This window comes from Solenopsis invicta, chromosome 13 (assembly GCF_016802725.1).
Source record: "Solenopsis invicta isolate M01_SB chromosome 13, UNIL_Sinv_3.0, whole genome shotgun sequence".
NCBI classification, from domain to species: Eukaryota; Metazoa; Arthropoda; class Insecta; order Hymenoptera; family Formicidae; genus Solenopsis; species Solenopsis invicta.
This window is the reverse complement of record NC_052676.1, coordinates 4,215,351-4,230,292: the sequence shown is the minus strand read 5'-3', so window position 1 is coordinate 4,230,292 and position 14,942 is coordinate 4,215,351. Positions and strand designations below refer to the sequence as shown.

Below are 14,942 nucleotides of genomic sequence, written 5' to 3'. Positions count from 1 at the left end.
TTTATGCTAATTTGTTTTGTTGTAATAAATCAAATTCAACAAAATTTTTCCTTAATAAGATATATATAATTATTTAAGGTAACTCTAAACGTGGTAAAGGTATATGACGTTGGGGGTAATTATACGTCGATATTGAGAAACGACAAAGTGTCAGTTGCAATTAACGGAGAGCCGCCATTTATAATTTGATATAATATTTTATTAACAATTTTAATCGTCCTATTGTAAAGTAAATGAAATATTGCAGAACGCTTTAAATTTAATATTGGCAATTGTGATTTCGTAAATTCACAATCTTTTTGCATTCGAGTTTCGTATGCAAAAAGATTGCAAACTTTATAACATGTAATCACAACGAGTTTCTCTTGTACTCTTGGATGCCTTTATATTTGCTCAAAATTTATCTATTAAATTTAAAGCGTTTTGCAATATTTGTGACTGTACCAGCACAGAAGCTTGCACATTTATTGTTGTAATATTGCTGCAAGCTTGTGCTGGATAATAATATGTTTTAACAAATATATTGTCGTAATATTACTTTAGTCTTACATTGTAATGATTTCGCAGAGCGGACATTTCAACGTTGCTGCTAGCTTACAGTAACACTGCAGAAGCATTTCCTAACAATACAACGTTACAATGTTTCAATGTAAAGTTTATGCAATGTTTTTGCATTTGGATGCAGGTACTTGGATATTTTAAAAGTATCTCATGTATATCCCTAACAGCACATGATATCTAATAAACATTATTGTGATATTGCATAAATATACGTACGATATTATGATATTATGATATTGTACGAATATTCGTACGATATCTAGAATATTCTAGAATATTCATACGATATCTTGTGCTGTTAGGTATCAAAAACTTTTAAATTATAATTTTTGTAATAATGGTAATATGGTAATACAAATGACAATGGTAATACAAAATATACTTAAGTAAATCTTTTATTTTCCTTTTACTTCTACTTCATTCGTTACATCCGATTCCCATCGATCTTTCTCAGTTTTTTTGCATTCTCGGGAGCGCATTTAACGCACGTAGAAGCGGAACGGGCCGCGCGCGAGGGGCCCATTACGTGTTCTAGGACGTGTAATAAACCGCTGTGCTCTATCTATCCGTGGCGAGGTAACGTTGGAAAGGCAGCGGACCACGGAACAGGTGTGCGCGTGTGTGCGCTGTACTTTGTGCCACAGGCGAGATCACAACGGGCTTCTCTACGCGCGCGTACGCTCACGTATTCATGAGGCCCCGGCTCGTCCCGGGCCGCCTGCTCGTTGCCGGTCACGGCTGGCCGGCCGGAGTTCCGGGGCCCACTTCCGGACACTCGCGCACGGCACCGGTGCGATCTCGTTTTCAGCCGGGAATATCAACTCGCTCGCAGTGTACAGTTAGCCGCCGCGCGATCATACGCGAGGAGTATACGGAGCTCGCGCGTCCTGCTCCTTCGCGCGTGTCCCTCCGCGTGGTGTAGAGGCGGTTTAAATGGGCCCCGGCCTCTCCGAGCCGCGAGATACCGGAGAACAATGGACTTCCCCAGGCGGGTGAGTGAGATCAATGCCGTTCGCGAATCGCTCCGATCTCGCGATGGGGCGAGAGACGCGGAGGTGCGATGTACTTGAAAGACCTTCCAACGAATGTCTTTCCTCTAATTTTTTTCTCATTAAATTTGTGATAAACAGAGAGAGAAAGAAACAGCATTAAGATTGTGCATAATTTATGATATGATAATTATGTTAATTGATGCGACACAATCTTTTTCCGTTTTTATTGTATTTATTTTTGAGAAGATACTTCTAATTTCTTTTTTTCTATTCTTTTGTAAAAGTTTTGATTAACAGATGCAGCTTCCTAGCGTTTCTAAAAAAAAATCTCTGAAAAATCTCGAACTTTTTTTTTATATAAGTTTTAATTAATAAGTTATTAAATTACCTCCTCTTTGTATTATTTCCGCTCTGTTTAATACTCGCATAGTCGTTTAATTAAATAAAAACCACATTTATGATTAAATACACAGCAGAGGAGAGGAACAAAATTGAAATTAATAAAAAAAAATTATTTGAGTGTTTCATTATAATTTTAATCTGCTTAAAGAAATGATGATAAATCTGCTTAGAAAAAAGATGTTGGAAATATTTAAAAACTCATGAAAACGCATTTTTCTTAATAACGTTTCTATAAAAAATCTATTAATTTTTCTTATCTCAAATTTCGAAAGAAATTAATTGACAAAAATAGTGTGTCTATCATATTTAATAAAAAAAGACGTATATAAAAGGAAAGGTAAAGTAAATCAAATATAATTTTAATATAATTTTTGCTTGAAAAAATAAATGGATCGAACTTAAAATTTTATATTAAAAAAATATTTTATATTGGAAATATAAGAAGAAGCGTTAAGTATCTTTCTCTTAATAGTATTTCTATGTAAAATAGATTAATATTTTTTATCTCAAATTTTTGAAAAAAATTAATTAACAAAATTAGTCCTTCTATAAAAAAACCATACATACAAGGTATCGAAAAAAACTATTCAACATTTATATTATATAGTACACACCATGAACAAAAATACTTTGGTGAACATAGATCAAAAGCTCAACCGGTTTCTGAGATATGAATATTTTTATATATTAATATAATAAATTATTTACTAGCTTCTATGTGTCCCATGCAATGTTTATTTCAGTATATGGTATCTGCCATTTCTTGATTAGAGTACTACATTTTTAGCACGATATCTCCTGGTAAAAAAATTTTCATATATAATTATGTATAATTATGTATAATTATGCATGATTTTAATTTATACAATTATGTATAACTGTATATAATTAATTGTATATAATTATACATAAAACATTCTTTACCGGATTTATAACTGTATAATCACCAAATGATATGTAGATCTGCAATCACCGATTGATGACAACTGACTGATTGCCGGTGAAATCTTCTGTAATGATGTGTGTACGTATAGAAATTGAATGCGATGATATACAGAACGCAATTTACAAGAACTGAAATAAACATCGCATGCGACACGTAGAAGCATCGTGTTGAATACCTTACAGTCACGTTTGAATACTTCTAAAAAAAAAAAAAAAAAAAAAAGAAATTTGTACGTGCCCCACTAAAATATATTCTATTTCAGCATTGCTACCTTTGCATTACCACCGCGTCGTTGAATGAACGAGTCGTTGCTCGAGCGAAGAAACATGTCTCTCTCCCGCGAGGGAGACTCGCGACCGGATGACCGCGAATTCTCACCTTTGCTTGCCGCGATTCCCGTGCAGAGATGTGGGCGACAGTTGCGACTTCCTGCCCTGTCGCGCAATGGCGATGATCGTCGCGGATGATGCTCGTGAGGCGCGTGTGCGTGCGTGCGTGCGTGAGGCGAAGTGCGAGACGCAGGCCTCCCGTGTATGAATGAATTGCGGTACGCGCTAGCTCACGCACACACGCCGAAGAACGAAACCAGCACAATACGACGGCGGTCGGCCCCGCGGCATAATGGGCCCCGTCTTACCGGGATCCCGATGTGGTTACAGGTCAATCAACTCCAGCCGAAAGCAAGCGGCACAAAAGCCTCTCATTTCCCTGGGAACAATGACAATTGCGAGTCACGATGAAAAAAAATTCATTGCCCCTTATAATTTGTCCGAAACGATTGTTTTGACGACGCAAACTTCCAAGAGCATCGTGGAAATGTCCGGGAGAACCGTTCCAAATGTCCATCAAATGTTCTCCCGGCGTTTCTAGACGACAATCTTTTATAATCGTGCGTTCAGCAATCCATGAATACTTTCCCTCACCACTTCGTAACAAAAAAACTTAAAAAACATTTTTTTTGATCACACTGTTATAAAGCACTATTCAAGTCATTCAACTTCCAATTAAAACATTTTTTCTTTCATCTATAAATTTCTTTCAACGATATTCGAAAGAAGAAAACCGATTTTCTTCAAAGGAGTGTTTTATCCCCCAAAAGTGAGATTGGGCACAAATAACAAAAAAATAAGTGCCCCTTATTTTAATCTGTACTGCAACGTATCCAAGGCTCATCAAAATCAGAGAGGGACACTTCCGTGCCTTTTTTTTGTCAGTAAAAAAGTTGATGAATTGATATTTATGTTTCAAAAATAACTAGTTAAAATTAAAAATTAAATCAGTTAAAATTAACTAAATTAAGTTAAAAATCATTAACTTTTGAACTTTATTATTTAACTAATTACTACCCAGCCCTGATGGAAAAGATGTCCGCTATATCATGCTTAACAGCCCGCATATTTTGACATCTCGTCTATAAAAGATCGAGTCTTTCATTTAGAGCTCGATAATATCCCGTTTCTTTTTGTACAACGATCATCATCACCTGTACTGAGATTGGTTCGAAAAAAAAGCCGAAATATTTGCAATTACAACACAATCTAAATTTGATTAATAATCGTTATTAATATTAATTAAATTTTACTTTACTGCGCTTAACTCGTAAACGCCGCTTTGTCTTTTGTCACGAATCGAACAATACATATTTCGATATACATATATTTACTATTTATTTATACAGCTATGTATACCTAAAAAACGTCGAGGTCTCATAATAATTATTTTGCGAAAAAAATATAAATATAATACATGTAAAAGACATGTTCAAGCATTTTTAGAAAATATCCAAAGTGTTCAAAAGGATTTTGTTGAAATTATCTTTGTAGAATTTCTAAACAATATCTATAGATATCTCAAAAAATACTTATCATTAAGATATTTATCACAAAATGTCTTTTAGATTTCTACAGAATATTCTCAAGGCATTTCTAGATATCGAAAAGGCATCTAAAAAAAAAGTATTAAAGATAATACTTGAACTACTCTTCTAAACTTTCCAAAAAAAAGTTCAAGGCATTTCAAGAGACGTGCGGCATAGATATCTTTTAGAAATCTAAAGGATATCTCTCCAGGTAGTTATGTTGGAAAGCATACGTGTGCTAAATTAAAGTAAACTTATTTAATGTGCTAAGCGCTCTTCCGGCCGAGGCTGCGTGCGGTGCGTCAAGTGAGTTCGAGCACGCACTCGAATGCACCTGCGAGGCGGAGATCCTCTCGCGAGCTCTGGTATCCCAGTTTTCAGTACGCTCGCGAAGCGCGTTCGTTGCGAAACCTTGGCTCGCACGCCTGCGAATGTAACACTGACAATGTTATCGCCGGAATTAATTAGCGTTAATTACCGCACGCGTGCGCCCATCGGCCGGCCTTAGAACCCGCGTTTTCAAAAATTTTCCCGACGACTTCCCGCGGCAATCTCGGGAACTCGTTTGAGTGCTTTGACTCCTTATTCTTGACACGCGATTGTCAGATACACGCCGCGATCTCGAGTCAGCGTCAAGATCTGTTCGTCACTTTGCTGTGCTGTGCATCATTTTTGACGTAACGTTTGAGGAAAATAAAGTGCAATTTAGAAAAGCTTTGAATCGTAGAGAGGAGAGGAGTTCTCAAAGAACACCAAAACCTGTTATTTATCGCGAACGAACATGACGAGCGTGCTGTATTCTGAAGTTTTAAATACCATCTCGCAGGATGACAGGAGCTGTCGCAGCGATGACTCCGGCGGCGAGGTCTTCAGGAACATCCCGAAGAACAGTAGCATCTTTCGAGTCTGGAAAATCGAGGTAGCTGTATTAATAAAAATAATTACAAAGTTGAATTACTGTAAAATCGAATATTTCGCAACAATAAAAAGTAATAGCATTGCAGTACGAAAAATATTATAAAGATTAATGTACAAAGTTAAAAGTATATTAAATTTATAACAGAGTCATCATAGATAAAAAATGGTAGTCGTTAATAATTTTATTAAGTTTAGTAAAACAAATGGTCATTTTTTTGTAATAGCTTATTATTAGAAATTATATCACTTTTTTAAATTATTCTAATTATTTTTATGTTTTATAATTATTGACTTCTGTTATACTATCAATTATTATTTATAATTATTTCTTATTTATTTCTTATTTATTTACTATAATTAGTCTTATATTTAATCAGAAGAAGGAAGGAGGTTGTGGAATGTAACGACTAATGATAAGAAAGACAATTTATTTTTAAAAAGACATAAATTAATGATCTCTTGATCTCTAGATTTTACACACAAATAAGTGCCACAAAACAAGATTTTACGAACATTTCGTAAAATATATTTTACTAGAGAAAACATTTTTTAATAATCTTTTACTTAAAAATTTTTTTTAAATAAAACAACAATTTTTAAAATAATGTCTTTGCTTCTAATAAACATTATACAACGTCTACAGATTATAAAGTCGCAAGAGAGATGCACACGGCAAACAACCATATTCCACAACCACATAACATGTCTTTATTTGCACATGTCATACACATATTTTACGACACACATTAAATTTAATAATATTGCTTGAAATTCACATTCGAGACCTTCAAGTTATACGAAAGTTAAAAAATTAATATGTAACATACTTTGAAAAATATTACGTAGAGGGTATGCACCTGTTAAAAATTCCTGCTACTTGCAAAAACTGAAATTCAGCTTTTATAAAAACATAGGGAGCACTAATGATCAGTAACCATCTTACAATGTCTAAATAGACTGTAACGAAGTACTTTTAACGGTTGCTTTTAGAATTCAACGCAAAAATTATATGAGCCATTATGATATTCCATTACATCAAATAATATTCCACAACCACCGTCCTTCCTCTACTCATTTGTATTATTTCATATTACATTTACGATTCGTTTCGTTTCATTTGGTACGTATGCTTCTGTCGGACAGGGTCTACGTGCTACGGTCGTAAGCGGCAGCAATATGGGCCTCTTCCTCTCCGAGTCGGCATACATCGTCTACGCCGTGTCCGCAAAGGACGGTGCACTTCCTTACCCGGGCATGCCGGTACTTTTACTTCCATTATACACGTTACGTCGTCGTGAGAGAAACCGCACGAAAGCGCGAGCACCGCCTCGTCTAACGAAATCCACGCCCACCCAGAGCATGATTTTTCTTCTCCAAACTTTTGACTCTTCTTGATATAATTATATATAAAAAATTTTTTCCCGGAATATATTTAAGTTAAATATTATATAAATATTTAAACTGAAGAAATTCAATCAAGTTGAAAAAATTTGGTGAAATTAACAACTTTTGTTCCTCAGTCTCTCATATTCCGCATTCTTTTTTAATATATGCTCTCGGTGATTTATGTTATCCTTTTCTAGATCAAGGATCTAAAAGACACCCCGGTGGTGCGGGCCATTCACTTCTGGATCGGCGCTAACTGCGACTCGACAGTGTCCGGCGCCGCGGCGCTTCGCGCCGCCGAACTCGACTCCCAGACGTCGGCGATGATCCTGACGCGCGAGGCGCAGGGTCGCGAGAGCCCGCGGTTCCTCGCCTACTTCCGGCAGCAGCTGATCGTGGAGAACCTGCACCACGAGTCGCCCGCCTGCGCCCTGCACCGCGTCTCCGGAGTGGCCGTACCGATCCTGACCGAGCTGGAGAGGGTCCACTGGGAGCATTTCAGCTGTCGAGACGTCATCCTGGTGGACGTTCGTGCAAAGTGCGTGACAGTTGAGGGCAATCGAGTATTACGCGACGCGAATCATTTTACGTAACCACCGGATGGATGTCGAAATTCGCTAGTGAAAGTTTCCGCGTGTAAAAAATACTTGCGTCTTCCGAGGACTAATGAATGCAATTCCTTTAGCGCCTAGATGAAGTTTCATACTCGCATTCGAAGAAAATTTAATTGAAGCTGTTGGATATTTTATAGAATTCCAATTTTCTGTAGTTCATTATTTGAAAACTGAATTTCTTTTACAAAATTGAAAAAAATCCAATTTTTGTAAAATTGTTCCAAAGTAAAAGAATATTTTTTTTCCGTTTCTAGAGGTGTCATCTTTCTGTGGCTCGGATCTTTGTCAGATCCCCTGCACAAACGCCACGCTGCCAGTCTCCTGGAGTCTAGAAAAGAGAACAACAACGGTCGCGTGGTGGTGGTCGAGGACGGCTACGAGCAGACCCTGCCCATGGACGACCGGGAGCTTTTCAGTAGCGTGCTCGACTCCTCGACAAGGGTAGTTGCGCCCGACCGCCAGCATCGCGTCAACCCTCCCAACCCCATCAAGCTGTACAAGTGCAGCGAACAGTCGGGCAAATACAAAGTCGCCGAACTCAAGGCCGGCCCGGTTCTACGCGGCGATCTGACTTCCGCTTCCGTCTACCTGGTGGATCGGGGCGAAGCCGGCGTCTGGGCCTGGGTGGGTCGCGATGTCAACGCGCGGGAGAGATTGGAAGCCGTGAGGAACGCGCGAGGTTTCGTCAAGAAAAAGAATTACAGCGATGGCGTGCCGGTGGCTAGAACGACGGAAGGTAAAGCGGCATTTGTTTTATCACGCGATATTTTATAAATAATTAGCTCTTTTTTTCAGAGGCACAGTACGTAAATTGCAGAAGAGCCAGCAGCGTTTTCTAGACAGTACACAATATTTATAAAAGATTTACATAATATAATAATTTATAAATATCTCCCAAAATATTTCATAAATATTTTAATGTCAGATTGACTAGATCATAAAGATTTATAATAAATAAAAATATATTTATAAAATTTTTAGTATCTATAATTCAATAACATGTTGATTAAGATTGGATAACGTTTCTCTTTGTGTATATAAAACAACGAAATTAATTAAGCAAACGTAAGTAAAATAAAAATCACTAAAATAAATTTATAAAATTGAACTAATAGATCGCAGAATTTTTGTTTGAATATCTTAGAAAGGAGCGCAACCAAGTACCTTTAAAATTTTAATAAGCTTTGAATATGTTAAAATATAATTAATATAGACAAAAATAAGAGACACATATTTTTTTATAAGTGTTAAATCACACGTTAAGAAAAAATAAAACAACCTTTTGATTTTCTTTCAAAACAAATTTTGTCGAAATTATAAGAGATAGAAGAAAATGTTCTGAAAAAAAATTGAATGGTTTCAAAAGTACTTTATAATCACTTTTAAAGATAACTTAAAAAAAAATTTTTAAAACAAATTTATTATTATTATAAAGTACTCTTAAAACTCTATTCAACTTTTATTTTAAAATATTTTTCTATTTCTTATAGATTAGCAATATTCGTTTTGAAAGAAAATAATTGATTTCGAAAAGATGTTTACCCCCTTAATATGCAACACCCTTAGCACTTATAAAAAATATGTGTTTTTTATTTTTGTATTTATATTTCAAAATACAACATCTAAAGCTTATTAAAATCAAAGGAAAGCACTTGGTTGTGTTCCCTTAATAATAATGCGCGGAACATGTAATGGCCAAACGGAAATAAAATGAATAAAACTGAAACAAAGGTCACGAACCGGCGGAGATGAAAGCGTTGCTGAGGGGCTGGGAGCCTTCTAAGACGAGGCCGTTGACTTTGCCAACGAGCTTCGAGCCTGATTATATGAACGAAAGGCCCAGGATGGCGGCTGAGTGCCAGCTGGTGGACGACGGATCCGGCGAGCGGACTTTGTGGAGGGTCGAACTGAAGGAGGGCATGATTCAGGTGGAGGACGACAGGGGAATCTATTACGCGGAGACCTGCTACGTGATGCTATACAAGTACGGACAGGGGCGACGGTGTCGAAGTATTGTACGTGGAACTCTTTTAATTCATTAATCTGTTTTCTTGTTTTTCGAAGGAATATGCCAAATGTATAATCTTTCCTGTTGTATCTTGAATAAATTTTTAATTAAATTATTGAACCTAATTATTTAATTTGCATGGGAGTATAAGACGTATTGTTTAAATTAAATTAATGTTAATTTGTCAATAAAGCCTATTTAATCTTCTTTTGCATTAATAATTATTAAAGTAATTTAATATCAAAGATTTATATTTTTGATTTTGTAAGGTTGAAAATGGAGCCTTTAATTATTTATAGAATTTTTTAATTTTATATTGTGCGTAACTTGTATGTAATACTCTGCATATGTACAAATACAAATTTCTGCAAAAATTAAATAAGCCAAGAATTAGGATGAAAAGAGAGAGAGAGAGAGAGATTTTTGTTTTAAAGTACGAAATTTTGCGAAATGTTTCAATATTAAAGTGGCATTTTTTCATTTCGTAGCTATAATTATAGTGAAAAATTCTACAAGTTATTTTAATATATATCTCTCCTTTCAGGTTTACTGTTGGGAAGGTGTTCACTCTGTCAAGGTGGATCGAGATGCAGCTTTGACAGTGGCTTGCCGCCTGTCTGAAGAAACGAATGCACAATTAGTGAAGGCATCCCAAGGCAGAGAACCACCTCATTTATTGCAGATCTACGACGGGAAGCTTAAAATACTCGCCGGACGCCATCGCAACTCACGTAAAGTGTCTCTCTTTTAATTTCGTTAAATAAAAATTAAAGTTAAATAAAAATTAACCAAAATTTTGTTGAACAAACGTTTAATAAAATAAAAATGAAATATAGAATATCAATAAATAAAACTCTTATAAAAATTTAATACTAGAAGATAGTGATTACTTGCTTTGAATAAAAGCACTAACAAATAGTAATTAATCAGTACTAAATTTATGTAAGGAAAAATAGCGAGATATTAATTGTGAGCTTAAAATATATTTGGCAAGAACTTTTAAGTTTTAAAAATTTTTTTATCTTCTTATTTTTGATTGAAGATCTTAATTTAGATCGAAATATGTGTTGTTCGACTTGATGAATTAATTGATTCAGATTTAAATCTTCTGTTTACGCCTGATTATTCCCAACTAAAAAAATAAAAATAAAAAGAAGTTGCAATGTATATTGCGTGCGATGAAAAAAAAAATAACATAACTTAAATAAATTTATACGTGAATATCGTAAGGAGAACGTAGAATTCGAAGGATCTTTTACAATAAAAATTCTCGATTTGCAGCGCCGAAGAAGTATCTGGTCAGAGTGTTCGGCTCGACTCCGTACACTTCGAAAGCTGTAGAACGTCCATTACGGGCGAGCAGCCTGGACTCTAGCGCAGTGTTCATCCTCTTTTCCGGCGTACCGACTGTCTGGTGCGGTGGCAAGAGCACCGGCGACGCGAGACAAACGTCGCGACGCCTCGCGCCCAGAAATGCGCCCCTCGTTACTGAGGGTAAGGAGGGTGACGACTTCTGGGTCGAGCTCGGAGGTAATTAATAAATCGAACGAACGTTTCTAAGACATTCGACATAATGATCATCGCATAAATTTGTCCTGTTCAGGAAGAGGTACCTACAGTACAGAGATCGAAGAGGTCGGCGAGGAGCTGGACAAGCATCTGTTTCAATGTCGCACGGAGAACGGCCTCTTCGTGGGCGAGCAGATCCTTGGATTTCGACAGAACTCTCTCCTACCAGAGGCTGTCTGGCTGCTGGACGCTGGCAATGTGATCTGGATATGGATAGGCAACTTCTCCAGCCCGAGGACGCTGCAGGAGTGCGTCGAGGATGCCACCATATATCTTTACACCCATCCCGCAGGTCGAAATCGCAACACGACCATTTCCGTAATCAAACAAGGTGAATTCCTCGCAAAGTTCGAAAAACTCTCTTAAAGATCAATAACGTGTCTTTTTCGGGCTAATTTTAATTTGTCGTTCTCTACACGATTCTATTTTTATTTTTATTAGGTCTAGAGCCAGCTACATTTATCGGACTGTTCGACAATTGGAATCATAATCTGTTGAGGGACTACAAGCCGTTCGAGATGTTCTGTGCTCTACTGGAGGACAGGGATCAATCGACGAAAACGCAGACGACCTCGAAGACCACCACGGACTTCGATAATTACATCAAGTACCCGCCAGCGGTGCTAAAAAGCGAGCCGGAGAACCTGCCGGCCGGCGTGGACGTTAGACGCAAAGAGATGCACCTGACCTATGACAATTTTATCGCAATCTTCAAAATGGAACCCACAGAATTCGAGAAACTACCGACTTGGAAAAGACAGCGTCTCAAGCAAGCCGCTGGACTCTTCTAATGTATTTTCTTTAATCCTAAATATTTTTTTCTTATTCTCTTTCTAAAATCAGAACCTAGAAACTATACACTTATCCTTGCGCAATCCCAGAAATATCTTTATTACAAACGAGTTGATTTACAATCATCAAGTCTCTTGCTTGAAAAAATTTTTATTTTTTTATAGTTTATATAAGAAGCTAAATTAATTACTTTATGCGGTCGTGTCCATCGCTTCGGATTCGATCGTGCGCACCGTCTCCTCCTCCACGATAATCGGCTGTACTGTTTTCGTAAGCACCGACGTGGTGCCGGGCTTATAACGATAGCTAATCTGCCGCTGGCCCTTCACGCTGGCGGTTTCATACGGTCGCAAGTACTCGACGCTGTTCTTGCGAATGATGCAGAGATCCACATTGGATCCCGACGCGAGATCGTTAAACACGCCCGCGCGAATGGCATCTGCCACTAACCGCTTCGCATCCTCTTCCTAAAAACATTGGTTTAAAAAAATGTTTTTACTATAAGAAATACATTATTTAATACACTGTTTAACATAAAAGGTAAATATATAATTAGAAATTAATATATAAATATACTAACATCGATAGATTTTACAATAAATAATAATGTGATAAATTTGTCGTATTATTTACAGTTACATCTAAAATAAAATTTATTTTAAACTTCAAATTTGCCAAATTTTTCTTTAGATGAAAAAAGGGGAAGGGAATAAGATTATAAAGTTTTGTCAATTTTTAAAATTTAATAAGTTGAGCATCAAATTAAAATTTAATAAGTTGAGCATCAAATTAAAAGTTCCTTACCTCCAAGTCCGGTCTCCATCTGCTTTCGAAGACTGCCATAGCAGCCAGTGAGCCAGATCCCATAGTGGTATACTTCTGCTTCTCAGATGAACCATGGGGATAAATGCAATATAACTGGGGCCCGTCGAGATCGAAACCCCCCAAAATAAGTGCAGCACCAATATGACCCTGATAACGGAACAGCATCTGTTTTATCAAAGTATTGGCAGTGCACACGGGTACGATGCGACCAGTATTCAGACGATGCAACTCCAACTGGCTAGATATCATCTCGGTGGTCATTTCAGTGTCGGCCGCTGTACCGGCTCCGCAACAGCTAAAAATAATTCATGTTCTTCTTAACGTACTACTCACAAAAAACTAATTTGCAGAAATGAGAAGTAACACATTACAAGTAACGAGTCACTCTTACTTTTATTTTTTTGTAATAATATTGTAGTATTGACATTACACTTTTTCACAATGGTAATGATAAGACCACATTTAGAATAGTCACTTTTGACAAATAACATTTCACTATTGCACTTTTCTAATTGAGAAAAGTAATTTATTAGTGGATTCATTACACAAAGAATAAAAATAAAATGTTACTAATATTTTATTTTGACTCATTATGCAACAAGTTACTTTTTTCAATGAGTAATGTATAATGCTAACAGGTTACTTGTCAAAAGTCATTATTCTAATTCTGGTTTTAAGATTACCATTATAAAAAATTGTCTCAAAACTATCATTGAAAACATTAGTATAAAATAGACTGTAACAGCATTTATTATATCCCATTCCTATTAATTTGTTATAACAAGACGACATTGCAACACTTACTACATATTGGGAGCAAGAAAATGAATCTTCAAGCTGTACTTGTCGGCTACAATAGTATCTTCAGTAGCTCGTGTATCACCGCCAAGAATAACGCCATCCTTGTATATTACACCAGCAATGGTGGTACCTGTCTTGACTACTTTCGGAGCAGCAAAGCCTTTCTTAACCAGAGCATTATTCCTATGGGAAATAAATAAAGATGAGCAAGACCAACAGCAACTCCAAATTAATTAAAAAACTTATAAATTTAAATATAAATTTTGTGACTACACAAAATAATTATTTCTGAGATACATATTAATGTAATGGAAATAAATCTTGATACTTCCTTAAGGAATCTTTTTAAACGATAAACTTATTTATATTTTATCAAAATTCTATTTTAGAAACTTTTTTCACAAAAGTAATGATTACAAATATAAAATATACATGACACTTATATCACAAATATATAATTTTCTTCGATGTAACTGGTGTGACACAGCAGTATGCGTGAAGTAGCCCCAGCTATCAAAGAGTTGTAAATTTTCAGAACAAGACAAAATTTTCACCTTTGACAGAGATCGAAAGAGAAACCTGACTGTGGGATTTCTGGTGCGAGAAGCGAAGTCATGATTCGTTTCGTGTATTAAATATCAGCAGTCAAAAGTAACGCAGCTACAACATCAACCGCCAAGCTAGCCGTCAAAACTGGTCAAAACCTTCCTAACCTCTAGATCAACTTTGACTTATCATAGGTCTGTTCCTTTTAGCTGATATGCGTTCCGATATACCGAATCCATTTGGTGCTGTTTCTGAACGCAGCCAGAGAGGAACCTGAGAGCGGCCACGGCGGCCTTTTTCCTATAACGCTTCGAAACTCCCGTACACTAGTGACGCACATCTATTCTGGTCAGAATGGGAACTACGTGTCACATCCATTTTGCAACCCGCTGTTAAAAACAGTGTGGATGTTAGCACGGACAACAACCCACATGCAACTCTCGAGAAATGGATGTAGGTTGTTGTCCGTGCTAACATCCATTTTGCTGCAAATAAAATCTGACGCGTATCGCGTATGTTGCATCCAGAACAGGGGTCGAGAATGTGCACAAATGATTAATTACGTCTACTTTCGCGTAATTTTTTATTTATTATAGTCTGAATTATCAGGGATGGGAAGTAACTCGTTACTTGTAACGAAGTTACAGTTAGAGTTACCTGTTTTTGGTAACTGTAACTTAACTTCGTTACTTTTTTTCAACTGTAACTATAAACTTAACTTAGT

The 14,942-nt window shown here is 36.5% G+C and overlaps 2 protein-coding genes and 1 long non-coding RNA gene across 4 annotated transcripts; 1 reads left to right on the top strand and 2 right to left on the bottom strand.

Moving 5' to 3' along the window:
* The first annotated feature begins 1,294 nt into the window (after positions 1-1,294).
* On the top strand, positions 1,295-12,147 carry LOC105201735 (villin-1). 2 transcript variants are annotated; one of them, XM_039456527.1, is made up of 10 exons: positions 1,295-1,553; positions 5,586-5,678; positions 6,821-6,937; positions 7,261-7,601; positions 7,932-8,413; positions 9,409-9,692; positions 10,230-10,416; positions 10,967-11,215; positions 11,289-11,585; positions 11,696-12,045. In XM_039456527.1, exons 1-10 carry the CDS (start codon positions 1,536-1,538, stop codon positions 12,043-12,045), a joined length of 2,418 nt encoding a protein of 805 aa, XP_039312461.1. In that variant the 5' UTR covers positions 1,295-1,535. The 2 variants fall into 2 exon arrangements, with proteins under 2 accessions (XP_039312461.1, XP_011168205.2); XM_011169903.3 differs by lacking the exon at positions 1,295-1,553 and having other exon boundaries at positions 5,541-5,678; positions 11,696-12,147.
* Positions 4,441-5,844, bottom strand: LOC120359365. Its single transcript, XR_005576130.1, has 2 exons — positions 5,576-5,844; positions 4,441-5,184 (listed from the first exon to the last, which is right to left on the bottom strand). It is a non-coding gene; the product is annotated as an uncharacterized LOC120359365 (long non-coding RNA).
* On the bottom strand, positions 12,116-14,420 carry LOC105201736 (proteasome subunit beta type-7). The gene is made up of 4 exons (XM_011169904.3): positions 14,227-14,420; positions 13,676-13,855; positions 12,851-13,166; positions 12,116-12,513 (listed from the first exon to the last, which is right to left on the bottom strand). The coding sequence occupies exons 1-4, from the start codon at positions 14,286-14,288 to the stop codon at positions 12,238-12,240; spliced, it is 834 nt and encodes a 277-aa protein (XP_011168206.1). The 5' UTR covers positions 14,289-14,420; the 3' UTR covers positions 12,116-12,237.
* Between the last annotated feature and the right edge of the window lie 522 nt (positions 14,421-14,942).